This window comes from Artibeus jamaicensis, unplaced genomic scaffold (genome assembly GCF_021234435.1).
Source record: "Artibeus jamaicensis isolate MK-2021 breed Jamaican fruit bat unplaced genomic scaffold, CSHL_Jam_final contig_797, whole genome shotgun sequence".
In the NCBI taxonomy this organism is placed as follows: domain Eukaryota; kingdom Metazoa; phylum Chordata; class Mammalia; order Chiroptera; family Phyllostomidae; genus Artibeus; species Artibeus jamaicensis.
Window position 1 is genome coordinate 912,220 of NW_026521977.1, and position 19,531 is coordinate 931,750.

A 19,531-nucleotide genomic window follows, 5' to 3' on the forward strand; every position below is an offset into this window, starting at 1 on the left:
AGGAAGTTCTCTTCTGTTCCTAGTTTACTGAGAATTTTTCATAAAGGGTGTTGAATTTTGCCAAATGCTTTTTCTGCGTCTATTGATAAGATCATTTTCCTTCCCTAACCTGCTGATGTGATAGGTTTTAGTAATTGGTCTTTGACTATTTAACCAGTCTTGAATCCCTGGCATAAATTTCACTCAATTGTAGTTGAACTTAGAAATCTTTTAATACTCACAAATAAAATCAATAATTTTAGTTTAGTTTTGTAGGTCTGAAAATTTGTTTTTTACTAACTAAAAAACCCATTAATAGCCCCTAAAGCCTTATACTTATGAACTCAATATAACTTAATTCTAATAATTTTTGCTAAGAATTTCTTAGAACAAGCATTTGTTCATACATTTGTAAATCTCTCAACATCAAAATGTTATTTGTATACTTTCAGAGAACCATCTTTTTTTTTAATGAATTTCTTTTTTTAAAGATTTTACTTATTTTCTCTTTAGAGGGGAAGGTAAGGAGAGAGGGAGAGAAATGTCAGTGTATGGTTGCTTCTTGTGGGTTTCCTGCTGGGAACTGGCCTGCAACCCAGGCATGTGCCCTGACTGGGAATCGAACCTCGATCCTCTGGTTTGCGGGCTTGTACTCAATCCACTGAGCTACACCAGCCAGGGCCAGAAAACCATCTTAATACCTGTACATTCTCTCTCTTTCTCTCTCTCTCTCTCTCACTAGTCTCACACACACTCACGCACAATTTGGAACCAATGTTTTATGATTAGACTGGTCTAAAATGGGAGTCTGACAACAGGGTACAAAATGCCTTTGCATTTTTAAATCCATCATAGAGCAAAAGAGGGAGGAGAGAGAAGTTAAGAGACAGATAAGCTGGTAGGTGTTTCAAAAATTATTTTTATTGTTCCATTCCAAAGAGGACACAGGAAGGAAAAAGCCAGTTATCCACTGACCGTTCCACCTTTCAGAGGGAGGCACACGGAACTCCGGTGCTCGTCCAAAGCTGCACACACCGGAGCTCAAACAGCTGCCTCTCAACCTGACCCAAAAGGCTGACAAACATGTAAATATCATCAATCCAGCAAGGCTTGGATTTAAAAGAAAAGTTCTTTATTGCAAGTACCCAAGTCCTTAGGATTCATCCTTAAAGATATAAGGGATGAGTAAGCCAACACATGCCAAGACTATGGTTAGTCATTACAGTGAAGTAGCAAATGGCCAGTGTGTTCCAGGATGCATTACATCACACACCACAGTACTTAGAGAAAATCTGCACTGTGTGACAAGCCACCGGGCATTTTGGATCTAGTTTACCGCGAAGTTGGCCACATGCCAACCAGATACCTCGGCAATACAGTCAGTGCAAAATTCAAAAGGGACAGGTAAGGGCTTTGATGAGGCTGGCTACACCACGAGACAGAAATGAAACGTGAAAATATAAGTAAAGTCTATTTACAAAAGATTTTTTAGTAAAGTGACTTGAGAAAAGTTATGTTAAGCAGTTCCCACACACCTCTTTTCTCCCCTGCCAAAAACAACAGCAGCAAAAACAAACACCTGAAAATTATCTTGAAAACCAAGTTAAAACTGTGTGGTGAAAAAGAATGCTTGTTCCAGGGGAAGGACTTTGACATAATTTACAAGCAGACTTATTTTTATTTGTAAAAGTCACAAAGAGAAAAAGGTTTATTGGCTGACTTGGTGTGTGCTTTAAAAAATGTCTCTTACGATGTTAACAACAAAAGAAAACACCAAGCACGATTCTGTTTCAGGTTTTGAATTTCCCAGCAAGAGTTGGTAAAATCAACAGGGTATAAAATAAAATCCAGGAAAACTCAGTCAATTTTTTTCTAGTTGTCTGCCTTGTTGCTTTCTAGTTACCTTGAATTTGCTTCTCAGTTAGCTGAGGACAACATGACGGTCAAAGACAGATTTTCGCTGCTCTTGAACTTGAAGCTTCCAGCGCTGCTGGGCATACTCTACCTTATTCAGTACATTGGCTCGACTTCGGGAATGGGCCAGCACATCGTGGGCATTTGCAAAAGGCTGGTGATCCTGAAAGTTCAAGAATGGGGAACATAAGAGATGGCATAATCAGTGTAAAACCTGCACAGAAAACAGCAGTTATTCAGCCACAGAGACAGAAGCAGCGGGACTTTCCAAAGAACAGAACACCCATTTGCCCAGCCACTCCAGGGCACTCAACTGCCGAAAGTGGGATGAACTCAGCTGCAGAAAGAGGTGATTCAAGTGGCATAAGTGATGAGTAGGTATTTGTGTAATGTTCCTATGGGTCACTACTTCCAAAGACATTTCCCTTAAGAAGCAGGGACCAAAGACATTGGTCATGTATATTAAAGAAAGCTTCCCTAACAGGTAGGGAAAAGGAAATCTATTTTCCTGTTACTATCTATATGCTACAGACACAGAAGGTAGGAGTTCTGCTTGCTTTATTCAACACCGTATAGCTAATCTATGGCAGAGGAAAGACCTGTCTTGTAATTACCTGATTACCATTATATCAGAATTGTTACTTTCCAACTTGGGGCCACATTCACGCTGGGAGATGAGTTGACAGGATCTTGGTCAATTTTAATCTCCCCCTGCACCCCCAACACAAGCACTAAGTGGACTGGTTTACCCCTTCCCCCGTCTGTAATGGAAAGAGACGCAGCTCAAGTCCTAAAATTACCCACCATTAACAAGGAGAGTGAGGAATTATTACTGCAGAATTTCTATTCAATAAAGACTTGAATCTTTCAATGCTGAGCACCCAGTGGTTTCCATGTCAGTGGCCACCTTAGAAAGAGGCTACTAAAGGCTCACCCAGGTCTCTGCGTAGAAAACCAACCTACCCTGGTCAAAGTACCCAGAGGCGCCTGATGTTTGTGGTCATCACACAGGAGAGCTAATCTATCTATGAATGAGATATAAACACAGCTGTCTAAATGACAAAAAGCACTCAAAACTAATTTAACTGCCTTTTCCTTGATCTCTTTCTGCCAAACCCTGTTAGCAAAGCTTGTAAAAGTCCCGACACAGGATCCAAGTCGTAAGTTGTACCTCCTAAACTAAACCTTGCCTCTAGTACAGAAACAGCATTGTTTTGCTGTGCATGTTTGCAAAAGCTCTATTATATACCCAGGGCAGGAGCCAGCACATGTCTACAGAAAGCTATAAACAACAGTATAACTATACACAACTGTAACCATGTGGTGTTAGAACACCTGGTCTTCTTTGTACACCAAGACATGCACATAATTACATCAAAGAGTTTTCTATAGAGGATCTTTCCCTGCCTTCTTTACTAAAACTCCCTCAACTTTCCACTTAATTTAGGTAACAGTCGTGCAAACCCTATTTTCTTATTTTTAATCTTCAAGTGAAAACAGTAAAAACAATTTCATAAAGTTAAAATGTATCAAAGATATAAGAAATAAAGAGAAGTGAAAAAAGTGAAGAAAGAGGAAGGCTGAATTTGTTGGCTTCCTTGGTTCCCCATGAGGAAATAAGCTGATCCAAGGTCACCTAACTTGCTGGCACAAACACCAAGACTTGGCTCACCTAACCCTGACTTGGTGTCATATTGTCTAAACACACTGATTTTGTTCAGGTAGATTAAAATGACACTATAGGAATATGGTGATGAACTTGTATATAAAATATTATTACCACTGGTTTGTTTTGACATAAACAAGACTGGAAAGAAGGATGTACTTGATTGGTAGAGTACTTCTCCATTTCACAGTCCTGCTACTTACTCTTCAAGGTAGGGGGAGAAACATCTTCTTAAGCAACAAAGTTAAAGGACTAAACAAACCAGTAATCCTTTCAGCTCTCCACCTATCAGAACCGGACTGAACTAGTCGCTTACGGTCATGAATGTGGGAAGAATGCAAATAGAGTTAACCTTTTTATGTTTGTTCTTTTTACACCTGATAAAATTACAATAAATACAAAACATGTTTTAATGTAATGCTTTGATAATAGCAATGATGTGTCATGGATATATAATACAGTAAATACTGTGACTGCTTACAACAAGCTTCTTAACTACTTGTACTAACTCTCAATTTAAAACGGTCTACGCTGAACAAAATCTAAAAAATTAAAACAATTTAACTTAGAATTTAACAAAAGTACTTTTTAAAGCACATTAGTAGTAAAGTGCTCTTATCTTAGCTAACAACTGTAGAAATTTTAATTTAACTTCTTTTTATACAGAATTGTTGCCATCAGTTCATGGCTCTGGTCTGAAAACCTGTCTCTGCCCACAGTCAGTTTACTAGATATCCAAGACTCAGGCAGGCCTCCCGAAAACAGTGTCCTCAAATGGTCAACTTACACACAGGAGCAGTCACTGGTGAGTGAAGAGGTCACCGAGCACATGATCCCACCAATCAAATGTCTTTCCTACATGTTTTTATCTACACATCTGTGCATCCATTTCTTTTATGTTATCTGTGTATTACATTGATATTATCTATTCTTAAAATCAGGAACCAAATGTTTAATGCTGTGATGTAATTTAAGTCAGACTTTTTATCTATGTGCCTTACAATGAAATGGTTTATACGGCCTTTGATACATGACATTTTCATGTTAGTAGTTCTCAACTGGGGGTGATCTTGCTCCCCAGGAACACCTGACAATGTCTGTAGACACTTCTGATTGTCATGATTGGGATGAAGATGCTATTGACACCTAGTGGGTTGAGGCCAGGGATGCTGCTAAATATCTTACGAATGAACAGGGCAGCCCCTACAGGGGTTCGGTAAGCAAACACTTACCCAACCCAAAGGGTCAGCACTGGAGAGGCTGAGAAAACCCTGTCATGTGTGAATCAGCAAGGGAACCACACCCGAGTCTCTCATGCGCCTGGTGCATAACCCCCTGTCCTTCTACCTCTCTCACCCCATTCGCCCCACTATGTCTGATTTTTGACCACTCCAGACCCTAGTCTTAACCTTTATCCCAGCCTGTGAAGTCTCCTCCTGAAATTCTTCAGTAGAAAGACAAAAAAGCACAAAGGACTGCCCCCCCAAAGCAGAGCAAGGAAGAAGGAAACACACAACCCCCAACAAAAAAAAATAGATAGGCATTCTTATATCATTAAAAATAAAAGGAGTAAGCAAACTATTATTTGTCATTTCTTGGACAGGTCTGTTTCTGTTCTATTCATCTCTTTATTGCTCATATCCAGCACAGTACCTGATAATGAAAAGTTACTCATTTCATACTGGATAAATGTATAAAAGAAACAAGGGATAAAGAGGTAAATAGAGGTATTTCTATCAAAGCTCTTGACAAAAAAAAATCTTCCCCAAATAAGTTGAATACTCATAACTGATATACATGACACAACAACATATTGATCAAAAGGCAGACTCCATTTATAGTTATAAGTCAGGCCATCCATCAGGACCCCCTTTCCCATCTTTTACCAAAAGGTCCACAGGCCATTTAAGAGTAAAAGGACTTCTGACTGTGGTTAGCAAGGTTCACCCTGGCTTTAGTTTTGGAACTGGTTCTTGAAACTCGACTGAATTTTATCCACTTAGAGGAACATAGTCCAATAAAGTAATCCAAGATAAAAAAGTAATTTTCTACTTTTTAAAGATTTTATTTATTTATTTTTAGACAGAGGGGATGGGAGGGAGAAAGAGGAAGAGAAACATCAACGTGTGGTTGCACCTCATGTGGCCCTAACTAGGGCCTGCAACCCAGGCACATGCCCTGATTGGGAATGGAACCTACCTTTGGTTGGTAGGCCAGCACTCAATCCACTGAGCCACACCAGCCAGAGCAAAAGTAATTTATAAAAAATTATATATATAATGAAAATTTGAAAACAAGCCTAAACACAATAATGACAAAACAAACAGCATACTTCTCTATGCTAAATTAAGTAACAAGTTTGTGGACTACATCAATTTCTGGACATTTTTTAATGAAGTAATGTTAATACAAAAAGCAGGCCACAAAGCAATTTATGCACTGATTATACCAACTATATGTAAAAATACAAATGTATCTTAAAGACAGGAACATAATCTGGAGTGATGGTTTTATTTTTCTATAGAGATCAAGACCACAGGTTTGTTTTAAAAAGGGTAACAGGATATATGGAACATCAGCAGGTTATCAAGCTGCACTTCATTAAGAAAAGTACAGTACAGGCCCTGGCTGGTGTAGCTCAGTGGATTGTGCGCGGGCCTGCAAACCAAAGGATTGCAATTTGATTCCCAGTCAGGGCACATGCCTGGGTTGCAGGCCAGTTCCCAGCAGCGGACGAGCGAGAGGCAACCATACATTGATATTTCTCTCCCTCTCTCTTTCCCTTCCCCTCTAAAGATAAAATTTTTAAAAATTAAAAAAAAAAAAAAAAGAACAGTACAGTCTTTATGCTTTTCTTCACTAAAGCCTCTTTATCTCCTAAGATATTTGGTGATGCTGACAGGAAGGTGTCCAGGCAGGAGCTTGGGGAGGAAACTGTCTCAGATGCTTTTCTCAATGTAAACAGGCAAAGGCAATGAAACTCTGCCCTGGGTACTGAAGAGCAAGACCTTGTATAACACACTCACTCAGGACCATCAGTTGAAGCCACCATATTTATGGCTTTCCAAAGCAATTTCCTCGTAAAGAAACGAATGCTAAATTTAGAGTTGTCTTCAGCTTCTCTAGTTGATGATCTGCTCCAGCACATGGACATCTGTATTACACCTCGATGATGCCAAAGGCCATCATCATGTGTGGCTGAGAACTTACCCCAACATCGTCATCGCTCTGTATTAGCTGTGAGTGTCCAAACAGGCGTCTCTTCAGGATGGGCTCCACCAGAGTAAGGTACACCATGTACAGAAGGAGAAGGCCCAAAATGGACAGATAAATTATAATGGTAACCTAAAGGAAATTGGAAATAAGTTACATCTCTGTTCAAGCCGAGAAATTAGAATTTTATATAGTAGTAAAGCCATAGTGAAGACTGATCTATCTGCTACGCATAAAGGATTTCTATACAAACCTACCAACTCAGCTCTTCACCAAAGTAGTAAAGAAAAAAGGAAAGGCGGCCTCTGTCTTTGGGATCTTTTTGTGAGGCTCCAGAACTTCATCTTCACTCACCGCTAGTCATTTGTCACCACTGATCGCACTAACATCACCTGAGTACGATGTCCTAGCGCTGTGAAGACAATGTAAAGGAACCCTAACAGAAATGTATGCAGAAGGACTTCAAAGGAATACTCTTCCAGATTATTTTAGATGTATAAAAATATGGTATAGCCTAGTGATTTTCTTGAGATCTTAATTCATTTGCTGACAGAGTCAACCACAACAGAAATCTTCGTAACTGTTACAGCTGACCACGCCCAGATTCCCCATGAGGCATCTTTTTGGGAAAGAAATAGGAAGCTCCATATAAAAACAAATTGGGGAAAAGAACCACAATAACGTAACTGAACGCATTAGAGGTCAAAATGGTGATCAAAATGATCTACCTCCCATTTCTTACGGCAAATAAAGAAAGCAAATCTTAAAATCCAGAAGTCATGTTTCTAGAAGAGAACAGTCACTATCTACATAATTTTTTCTAAGGGCTGACAGGGTAGAACGAGGGCCTAATTGTGCCGCTCTCACTATCCGTCGGCACGCATGATCCATAGAGAAGACGGGATATTTTTCTGGGACACGCTAATTACATATAGGGCATTTTTGTGCTATTCACACATCCTACCTTGACTAATCCATAAAGCATCTCAACGAGGCAGGAGGAGAGCAGGCCCATTGTTTCTTTTGGGGTGAAGGTTGGAGATTGGAAAGAGGGGGCAAGGGGGTGGGGAAGAGCAGTAGTTTAAATAACTAAAATAAAATTTGTTTGACAAATTTTCTTTCTTGTCTCAATACCATCAAGAACTATTCCAGAAGCAGAAAGAACTGATTTTTTTTTTTACCTTGATCGTCACCGAGCTTCTCTCCTCGTATTTGCACTCACAGCGCAGACAGTAAGCTTCTATGTCAGGCTCCCGCACGGACATGAGCTCCACCACGTGAAGGCAGTCGCTGGGAAACACAAGGGTAAAGTACAGCTCAAGCCTAACGGGATTTTCTACTCAAAACTTTCTTGGAATCCAGAATAGTTCTTGAACTTCCCCAATGAAAGAATATATAAGAAACAAATAAGGGAAGTAAAACCACTTTCTCTCTTCATACCAGCAATTTGGTAACATTTAAGAGTCTAAGAAGCCATCAAGACATATGTAGTAACTATTTTCAAAGGTGCTCATGTTTAAAATGTAACTAAAAAGTCCCAAATAGGATCAAAAACTACTTAGCAGACTGAGTCATATTCAAACCTGTTCAGCAAAACTGCTTTAAATGATTTAAAGTGACCCGGGCATTGTTCAAATATGAGATGATCTCTTTTATGAATTAAGTAACATCATTCTTAATTGCCACAGTGTGGTATATATGAATGCCTAATCACACTTAACAGTTGGTAAATTCTGAAACTCTGAAATCTGAACATTCGAAACTACAATAAGAAATAATTACTTGTTTTAATGAGCAAAAGTCTATTGAAAAAGCATGGAGAAGGAGGACTAGAACAATATAAATATTTTTAAGTGAAAACTGATTACTTGGAAGCAGAGGTCTGTCCAGAAGGTAACCAGCCATGTAATATGAAAAACAGACACTTATTAAAGAAGACAGAAGATACAGAAACATTGTACACAGGACAATGAGATCTCAGTCCCCTTCAAAGTAGGCCCCTTGGGACCTCACACAGGTCTTCCAGTCACCATCAGCTGCCCTGTTGCATTTTCCTGAATCTCATCAACAGTCTGTGAAATCTCTTCCCTTTCAAAGATACTTTTACTTTTGGAAAAAGCCAGAAGCTCAGGGTGCCAAATGTGGGCTGTAGGGGGGCTGAGTCACCTGGGTAATTTGATATTTTTCCAAAAACTCTGCAAGCGAGGTGATGCACGAGCAGGTGCACTGTCATTATGAAGCTGCCATTCACCAGTTGCCCATAGCTGCGGCCTTCTAAATCATCCCAAGAGTTTCCACAGAGGCATGTTCAAGCTTAACATAAAATTTGGTGCAGATTCGCCCTGGCTGGTGTAGCTCAGTGGATTGAGCGTGGGCCTGCGAACCAAGTAATGGCGGTTCAATTCCCAGTCAGGGCACGTGCCTGGGCTGCAGGCCAGTTCCCAGCAAGGGACGCATGAGAGGCAACCATACATTGTTATTTCTCTCCCTCTTTCCTTCCCTTCTCCTCTAAAGATAAATAAATAAAACTTTTTAAAAAATTTGGTGCAGATTCGTTGCTCTACTCACTCCATCATTCCGAATGAGACGGCCACACAGTACACATGCCCACTCAATGGCATCTATCACCCCCACTGACAAGTACAGTGAAGTCGTCATTGTTCACACATGCACATTCCAGTCCACTCTCCTTGGCTGCCAGGTTACACTGATGTTGCACAAACCACTCTCATCATATTACCAATGGCTGGGGTTTTTCTGGATGGACCTCATATCAAAAATAAAAGGCTGAATGTTTTGTTGTTGGATGTTTTTGTTTATTTTTTCCCCAGTTTCTAGGCTACTTATCTATGGCTTATGAAAACACAATTCCATAAAAAATCTTTTCTCAGAATTCTGTCAATTTTAGGAAATAATTATTACTACCCTTAGCTAATAAGAGCCCATTTCTCTGATCACCTTCAGCAAAAGTAGGGAAACTTTTCTTTCTCCCTGCCTTCTGGGGGCAATTTTCTTCCCTTTTGTCATCTCTTCCTTAGGCATTTATGGCTACACAAACTCTGACAGCTTCCTGTCTCACTCTACCTGCCCTTCTTGGGGGCACCCAATGCTCTAAGCTGATTCTTTCCTGTTGCTCTACCAAAATATACTTTCTTTTTTTTGGTTTCATTCCTTCTGTGCTGTGGCATAAGAAGAAAACCCAAAATAACATAAATGATAAAAGTTCAATCAGTTATACTGAGCAGGTAATTTAAACAAAGGCAGTATATAATGAAAACATAAGTCTCCAATGGTAGAATGTCAAATAAGGGTAAGGTCCCACAACTCACACCATACAAGTATGTGATATCTGTTCTAAACCTATACGAGACCAGGGAGGTAGCCAGCTGGATGCAAGCATAAAATGGGCAGAGAAAGTTAAACCTCATTACAGCAGTATCTATCTCAGAATCATAGAGCTCATCCAGCCCAACACCCTCAGAGAGGTCACCTGCACAACAAGGTCACAGAGTAAATTATTAGGTAAAAGGATGAGAATCCAGGGCTCCTGCCTCCTTGGTCAGCCCCCATGTATCTCTCTGAACTTCAGGAAAATGAGACTCACCTCCCATTTAGTTTCCTATTTCTGCTTCAGAAGCCTTAGTAATACTACATAAGAATTACTTAAGAATCTAAGTACTGGGTACTGAGTGTTTCTTCTGAAGAAAAAATACAGTTTAATAACGAAGAGATTTCGAGTGTTGTGCAGAAGTTTTGCAGGGTGGGAGAGGAAGCAGAAAGGTTGGTCTGACTGGCCAGTCGGAGCCCAGAGCCCAGATACAGAACTCAACCCCTTTAGGAACTAGGCAACACCTCCCCCTAGTGCCAAAGGGAGAACATGTTTCTCCTTAAATCACACCCTAAACACAAACCAGAGAACTCAAACTTTTCTTAAGTCACACAGCCTAAGTCAATGAAGAATTAAAGCTAACAACTAGACAAAATGGAGTCCAGAAGGTAAAGATACAGGTAGGGCCAGATATTGCAGGCCTCATGAAGCCATAACATAACTTGCCTACCCTTCTGCCAGTCAAAAACTTTCAGTGACAACTGGGAACCTATCTTCAGTAAATGGCTAAACTGCAGGAAGAAAGCAGGGAGAGAGGGAAGAAATATCCCAAACATGCCTTATTTTCAACTGCTCATTTTGACCAATAACCAGGGATGAATGAATGATGACATGTGGTTCTGTCTGAACCTGGAATAACAAAAAGTCAATGAAAAGATTAGTGCTAACCACTCGAATAGCGACTTCATCTGCCACTCAAATAATAGATAACATATGTTATTACTGTTAAGAGAATGAACTATAAGTGCTCGATATATTTTGAAAATTTATAGGAATAACTTCAAAACTTATTTGAGCTTTCTTGTGTCATATCAAATAACTTGCTGATATAAGACCTATAAAAATATAGATAAATCACTTTGTAATATAGAGACCATTTAAGTGGAATGTGGAAGTTCGCAGGAAGTTCTCAAGAACATACTTATCAATATCAGATTAAACCAAAATGGGAATAGACAATAACATTAGAAAAACTAAACATGCTCAAAGACTGCCTTTTCTTTTTCAAAGGCTGCTGGGAATACAGTAACCAAATGAATTTAATTTTGCTTTCAAACCTTTGCAGGCTGTTTGGCTGTGAAATCAAGCACACGTGAAAGTAAACAGCATTTGGAGGTATTTTTCTCCTATGCCTATCCTGGTGTTCGTCCACTATGGTCACAAACCATGAACACGTTACAGTTCCATGGGAAGGAGCCCATCCATCCTGCAACAAAATAGCTGCTTCCCAACCATTTTATGGCACATTTATAAGGTCTCCTGAGATGGACAGAAAGGGCTGCTGGTGGCAAGCCAATCAAGATCCCAGTCATCAGAGGCCTGCCTGATCACCCTGAGGCCTGGATGGATCAATAGCTTATCACACCTATAGCCTATTCCCGGCATACCAACTGGGAAACTGATATCCGTGATTCATTCCTGTTCCTTCCTGAGCCTCTGACACTTTTAAACACAGTCTACTATATTTGGCAATATGGTGTCAAAACCTATAACTTGTAAAAAGTATAACCCAGATAAATGAGGCTTGCTTACCTTTCACTGAAAAGAGGGCGGGCCAAAATTTAAGGGGGCAAAGGAAACTAGAGCAGGTGGCACAAACTCAGCCCAATCTCGAGAAAGCCCACCCTACCTGGGGCTTAGTGTTTGGCCCTACTCCTTTAGGTTTACATCATGCACCCAGGGCCTTTCTCTCCCTTTTTCACAGGGAAATGGAATTTGACACTTTTGCTTAGAAGAAACACTTAAAAAGAAAACAATACATTGGATGAACATTCTGAGCTAACAGTGACAACCACAGAAAGAAATCTGACAGGTAATTAAGTAATCCAGAATACTTACCAATCTTTTTGGGATATGTTCCTATTATAAATATGCCCCGGAATATCTTTATAGGGAGGACAAATACATTTACACCGGACATCCCCGGAATTCTGTAACCAAAATGGAAACGTGGTATATAGCTTATTGATAGTCTATCGTCAATATTTTTAAAAACTGCATTGTATACCATATTTTGCTGTGTATAATGCATACTTTTTTGCCCAAATTTTTGAGGGAAAAAATAAAGATGTACATTATATATGGGCAGTATTAATTCTTTATCTACACAAGTGTTCTTAAGTCTTTTATTTATGTTTATGCATTAAAAGGCTAACTCTAGAAAGCAATAATGGTGCCTGTATGCAAAATAATACCCTGGAATACTATAATCGTTTGGGTTTCTAAATATAAATAAAAGACTGAATTAAAAAATCAAAATGAAAGATGTTTTTTCCCTGAAAGTTTGGGCCAAAAACGTGGGTACATATTATGCACTGGAGTGCATTACACATGGCAAAATATAGTACATTTGGTTAAGCACTGCCTGCCAAGTATTATAAAACCATTCACTTAAAACTTTCAAAAACTTTAATACATAGTACAGGATATATAACTTATTAATCACATTATGGATCAGAAAACAAATTGTGCTAATGTTATCACCACCTATCTGGCAATAGTACACAGTACATGGATAGCTGCGCTTGCAAATAAGAATGTTGATTATAAAAGGATGGGCAAGAATCAAATTAAAAATTACTCAAAAACAAGTCACACTTCCTCTATCCACCATTCTCTCATGCTTAGATAGACAGGCATTAATTGATATGGATGAAAGGGGTTAGGCCAGAGTCCTATCCTATAGAAGGGATGTAGTTTTAGAGGCACTCAGCTACAATTAGAAAGTACTTAAAGCGAGTAGCTTGAGTCCAGCTGAGATCAGTTTGGTCTACCCTCCACAGGAAACTGCTTCTAATCCCTGGCAGACAGAGAGGACAGCCACGGATGAAGCAAATTTCAAAAGGTGGAGGAATATGTGACTAATACAAGAAGGAGATACTTCCTCAGCAAAGGGAAATCTACCTGAGAAGGCAGTGGCCCATTAGTCTCAGAGGACCAGGCCCCTGCTCTTGTATATGACATGTCATTCAGCAACCATTTAGTGAGCATTTGCTCTGTGCCAGACCTTGTGCTCAACGTGGTTGATTCAGATAAGTGCAAGACATGGTTCCTGCCTATAATTAGGACACGCCCTAATAAAGGAGACTGACAAATAAATGATCACAATACACTGTGTAAAATGATGACAAGAGATATGCAGAGGGTGACAACAATGTTTTGAAAGTCAGGAGACTTGCTACTATCCCTGTTTTTGGTGGGAGGTAGGGAAGATTTCCAAAAAAATCCCTGATCAAGAACCCCAATCAAAACCCCCTGATCTGTCTGCCTATAAATTGTTTTTCCCAGACTTTATATTTAAAGATATTACAGAGGCCCTGGCTGGGTAGCTCAGTTGGTTAGAGCACTGTCCAGATATGTCAAGGTTGTGGGTTCGATCAGAGCACATATAAGAACCCAACGATGAATGCATAAATAAGTAGAACGACAAATCAATGTCTCTCTTCTCATCCTCATATAAAAAATGTTAAAGATTAAAGCTCCTATTTTTTAAAAAAATGCAAATGTCATTTTGTTTTCCCACCTCACTAATATGAATTCCTTCTATTTTCCCCAATAACGTGCTAGCTCATCAAGGAGGAAGCACAGATGTAGCGGGCCAGGGCAGGTCTGGAGCGCAGGCAGACAAAGGGGACTAGAAAGCAGCATCAGGGGACCAGAAGAGCCAAGAAGTGGAGCAAGGGAAAGACCACAGCCTCATATTCCTGTAGTTTGGATCCTCCCTTACTCACTGAATTATAAGTTAGAGGGGAGGCAAGAAAGGGGTCAAGAGGTCCTGGAGGGAGTTAGGTGAGGATATTAGGTTGGTGAGGACTCCGGAAGTCCTATTGGGAAGGAAGGCTGCCAGAAGAGACAGCTTTCCGCAATGGTGAGGGAATCTGCTCAGGGATGAGTTCAAAGGAGTTAGCTCCTAAGAGGGAAGACTTATGTGAGATGGGGGCTCTCCATCATTTTCGCCTGGGGAATGGGGGCGGGGTGGTGGTCTGCGAGGCTGGTGGAGGGTGTTGGTAGGCTGTCAGAGCTTCAGGGTGGAAAGTTCAAGTTACAGGCTCCCAGAATTGGAAAGATTACACGGTTTGGGGTGGGGGCTGTCGGGGCAGGGCAGGGAAATGCCAACGAGGAGGAGGAGTTGCTGTCCAAACAGCACTGTCAGGCACTGGGTGGAGGTAAGGGAGGGCGGGGTGTCAGGGCTGGGGGTGGAGGGCTATCGGGCAGTAGGGAAAGTACTGCGTTGCGGGCAGCCAGGGCTGTAAAGCGAGGAGTCGGACGATCGGGACTAGAGAGGAATGGGGCGAGCCGCAGGCTGAGAGACCCCCGCCAAGCGGGGGCAGAGGAGGAGCTACAGACCGCAGCGCAGGTTTGGCGACACTCACCTTGGCGGCATCTGACATCTGCACCAGCAGCAGCACGGACAGCGCCAGGCAGGACACGCTGAGCAAGGAGCCAAGACGCAGGAGGCCTCCCCACAGAGTCGCCATTGCCGCCAAACCCAGCAGCCCTCAAGGCCCGGAGCCCGCCGCGAACCCCTCCGGTTCGGGCTCCTCCGCCTGCACTTCCGCCTGGGTTTGGCGTCACCGACCGCGCCGGGTCAGCTGCGAAAAGCATCCGCCCCGGAAACTGTTCCGGATACGAAGGGTCCGAGGCTGCGCGGTCCTGGCGCTCGCAAGGACCTCTCTCGGGCCGGGGAACCAAAGGGGCCCTCTTTTAGGGGACAGCCTCGGCCCAGCAAAGCTTCGAGGCGCTAGGATTTCTTTCTTGGGCGCAGAAGCAGCGGGCGCGGGGAAGTTCTCCTGCCCGTGGAGAAATGGTCTGGGTTGTCAGAGGGGGACCTGCGACCCCTGCGGGGCCGCAGCGAGCCTCAGCTGCAGGGGCTGCAGAAGGGGCGGCCGCTCGCGGCGGCGCAGGCGTGGAGCGGGGTGTGGGACTGGCCGATTATCCCTCCCCGGGCGGCGCGCCCCAGACGGAAGGCTGGTGGTAGTGTTCGCACTTTGGGGAATAACTGGCCACCTTGCGCCTCCCGAACGCCATTCCCCGCAAGGTTTTTAACAGTCTCTGGGAGCTGCCTGCGCCGTGTGGTCTCCCTGCTTGCCTCCCGCCGGGGCTAGCCGCCAAGGTCCACCCTGCTGCCTCTTTTTCTCTGCCTAGCACTCCAGAGGGTGGCATAGCGGTCGGGCTCTTAAGTTTAGGGGAGAGCTAACCAGTCTTCCCAGTGCCGTTCCTCCTCCGCAGGTAATTTAGGAGGACTCTTGAAATGGCGCAGTGTCCGCAGTTAAAATATTTTTCAGTTAGTGGGTACAGTAAAGGATATAGAACTCATCACAACCACTACGGATTTGCTGGTGACTTTGACCAAAATATCCCTTTTCTGGGCCTCTGGTTCTTGGCTCAAATGAGGAGATTTTATTTATGGATTCCAAATTGTGCTCCTGTGTTTGTTTCATAAACATTTTTAAAAGGTGGTCTATTTGTGGAAATGTTTTAAATAACAGCATTTTATGTTATTTTTCTGCTATGATTCTTGATGCTAGAATCTAAGACCGGAAGGAGACCCTTTAAGTCCCAGCCGCCAGGTGGTGCCCAGTCTCAACCAGAACCAGATGGTCAGAACTAGATGACCTTACATTCACCCAGGCTCCTCCAGGCTGCCTTATGAAGATGCCGTCACATTAGTGAAATCTCAAGTCTTCGTAGTGGGTGTTCTGCTGGCCAGAGAACAACCTGAAGATACCGGGGGTCAAATGTGTCTTGACTGTGAGGCACTACAGATCCGATTGCTAAAAGCTGACTCATCAACAACTTTGGGATCAATTTAGGTTTAATAGTCTAGGTCTGGTATCTAAAGGGAGTGTCCAGTGTCTAGCTGAATCCTCATGGGCTTTCTCTTCAAAATTGATCTTGGGGGTAGGGGGAATATATAGTAATGCTATAGTCTGACAGGCCTCTGTTCAATGCAGAAACACCGAGTACACTCTGTCTAGGCAGAACTTGAAACTGTCTAGTACGGTAGCCACTAGCCACATGTGGCAATTAAGCACTTGAAATGTGGCTAGTTTGAATTGAGATATTCTGTAAGTGTAAAATATACATAGATTTCAAAGGCCGAGTACAAAAAGAAAATCTCAGTGTTTTTATATTAAGGTTGAAATGTTTTAGATATATTATATTATTAAAATAATTTCACTTATTTCTTTTTTCACAAATGTAGCCATTAGAAAATTAGTACTTATATTGGGCATCACTGTTAGAATGAGGCTGCCACTGAGACAGGCCAGGAAGCCAGGACAAGTGGAATAGGGAAGCTGAGACAGACAGCTGAATAAACTGGCCGAGCCATTTACAGCCAGATGCAGGTCACCTCCCTTGAGATAGCATTTAGGCCTCAGTTGTATTTCAGCTCCAGGCCCAGAAAAGCAGCAAAAGCAGGTGGGCAACACCAGGACCAGCTGTAATGACTAAGGACCCCCTGCACTGACACCGACCAATCAGTGGAGACCATAAGCCTGAAAAGGCACACCTGGAAAACATGAATATTCTGTTGAAACCATCCCTTGAGACCTCCCCTAAGGTTCCTGCCTGCAGGAGAGAAATAAAAGCCCAGCACCTGCTCTCCCTGCGCCATTCCCTTTCCCCCTTTTCCCCCTTCCCCGAGAGGCATGCATGTTCTAGACTCCAAGAGTGCCCATGAGACCAGGGGAATGATGGGCAGCAGCAGCTCTTCCCAAGCAAATCCCCTGAACCTGTCTCCAACGCCCTCTTTTCCTTGACTTCCCAGTGGGCTACAGCAGCTCAGCCTGGGCTCTTCTGTTGCTTCTATACTAAGCTCTTTCTTGTTTTACTGTCCCCAGCTTTTAATAAACGTACCCTCCTAGTCACCTCCACTTGTGTTGTGAAATCTTTCCTTCGTGAAGTCAAGAAGAACCTGCACACTGCTGGCTGACCCTAAGCAGACCTGCTCAGGGCCAGGTTCCCTGTCCAGCAACAGCGTGAGTAAGTGGAGTGTGACCATAAGATGGTTGCCTGTCTGGAGACTGAATGAAGAAGCCTGGTAAGGAGGCAGAGATGATGGGCAGGTACTTGCATAGCTAGAGCCAAGGGTTTGGGAGGTGCAATTTTAGGTGATGCAGTAGGACTGGAGGGGTCAGTCCCTCTTGTTTTGCCCTGTTCATATCTAAATAACTCCTCCCTTAGGTCAGGGGTTATCTTAAGCTAGAAAGCCTTCCCTGATTTAAGTGCCCTCCTTTCTGCATTTGTGTAGATCTCTTTTCTAATTTTGCCCATTACAGTAAAATTATTGTTTTCATATCTGCCTCTATATTCCCAATCTCCACCAAAATATTTGATCTCTGAGGGCAGGGATCTTGCCTTGTCTATTATCCTTGTACCTGGAGACTGGGGTATAGTAAAAACCAATAAATGTTTGTGGGGACCTGTTTCTTGAATCTCCACTTGATTTCTTTCTGACCATGACAGGAAGAAACTGAGATGCCCAAAGAAGTCCACAGGGGCTCTGGGGCACCACAACAGGCAGGAGAGGGGAGATTTCTGGCCTAGGCTCTTCCTAGGTCCTTCTGTCCCATCGGAGTTGTTCTATTTACAGGCAAGATAGGCCTTTGTCGGTGTCCACTCTTTCCCCTCCCCTTTCCTTGTTTTCCTGTGACTAGGTTTCCCCACTTCGTTCCTTTTAAGGAGTGGCACAGGTCTGGCGAGGCCCTCTCACTTCTTCCTGAGACCTGAAAAATTCTCTGGTGGGGGATGGTCAGGAGATTAAAAAGAGCCTTCTCTAAATTTAATTGTGAAAGTTGGACAAGAGGCAGTGACAATTTATGTATCTGGGACCGAGGTTTTGCTAGCTCTGAGAGCCTTTCCCCTCCAGTGATCAAATAGCTCCCTGCATGCCTCTTTCTATTTTCTCTACCTGATCCTTGCTGATTTACCCAGCACTTTCCCAGGCCACACTGGGGCAGGAGAACAGATGGAGTGGTGCATAGCATCAGTGATCACTGTGTCCTTGGATGGTGCCTCTAGCAGGACACACACACACAGTTCTTCCAATTACTTCTGAGCATGTTTGGGAACATCCTCTCTGATGAGCTCTCTCCTTTACCGTGTGCATTGCCAGGATGTTCCCATCTACTTGTCTCCTTTAGTTAGATTTCTGTCCTCTGCTGCCTGTAAAGCTACAGACATGTACCACGCCATCACTTGCCAGTGCCCACCATGACAACAATGTATGAGGTCAGAATATTATCTCTCTGTTCCTAGAGATTTGGGTGTCTCTATTGCTGACAAGTTACTGCAGCCCCCAAACCAACAAAGCAACCCAAAATTTAGTACCAAAGCAGAGAGAACTTTTAAAGTTTCTTTCAGAGGAGTGCCAAATCAGTATTGTTGATTTCCCAGTGTCTTAAGGAAAACAGTCCATCCTTTCGGAGCCCCAAAATTTTCAAATAAATGAAATACTACGTTACTTTTATTCATTTTTATTTATGAGTATAAAACATTAAAAAAGTAAAATAGTATTTCACAGCAAACCCTGCCCTCTCACAATCAATTTCTGCTCCCCAGAGACTTCTTTCTTATTTTTTAGCGATCTCTTCTGGGATTTATCCTTTCAGAACTGAGATTCTAGAGGGGAAGACAGACAATAAGTTGCACAGTGTTTGGATATACTGTGCTATGGTAGCACAATAATAGAAGGCAAAAGTGGAATAGCTGCACATAGATGCCGGTTAGAGGGTAGATGTGGTGGGAGTGGGGAATGTTCTGGTGATTTCACGAATGGAGTAGAAAGCAACGTCAGCATCGAGAATGTGGAAGGAGGTGTTAGAGACTGACATTGACTCAGTCTTTTCAGGATGCTTCTCAGCTCCTCAAACATACGGCTCCTGACTGGCCCGCCCTTCTGTCATACACAGAAAGCTCTGAATCCCAGTGGTGGAGTCAACTTAGGCTGAAGCTGGGATTTGCACCCCATGTTTCCTTCTTTTAATTGTCACTCTTTTCAATTCCTGCCCTTCCCCTCACCCCTTACCTGCTCATACTGAGTCTTAACCATTTCTGAAATTCCATTCTCCATGGGACACACACAGCTGGAAACTCTCCTCTCTGGCCTCCCTTCTTCAGAGCTTTGAACAGGCCCTCTTCACACACCC

General features: G+C 42.6%; 1 protein-coding gene across 2 annotated transcripts; it reads right to left on the reverse strand.

The window, feature by feature from the left end:
- Positions 1–880: 880 nt before the first annotated feature.
- On the reverse strand, positions 881–15,238 carry TMEM9B (TMEM9 domain family member B). 2 transcript variants are annotated; one of them, XM_037133843.2, is made up of 5 exons: positions 14,753–15,238; positions 12,219–12,310; positions 7,954–8,062; positions 6,770–6,904; positions 881–2,056 (listed from the first exon to the last, which is right to left on the reverse strand). In XM_037133843.2, exons 1-5 carry the CDS (start codon positions 14,855–14,857, stop codon positions 1,901–1,903), a joined length of 597 nt encoding a protein of 198 aa, XP_036989738.1. In that variant the 5' UTR covers positions 14,858–15,238; the 3' UTR covers positions 881–1,900. The 2 variants fall into 2 exon arrangements, with proteins under 2 accessions (XP_036989738.1, XP_036989739.1); XM_037133844.2 differs by lacking the exon at positions 12,219–12,310 and having other exon boundaries at positions 14,753–14,838.
- Between the last annotated feature and the right edge of the window lie 4,293 nt (positions 15,239–19,531).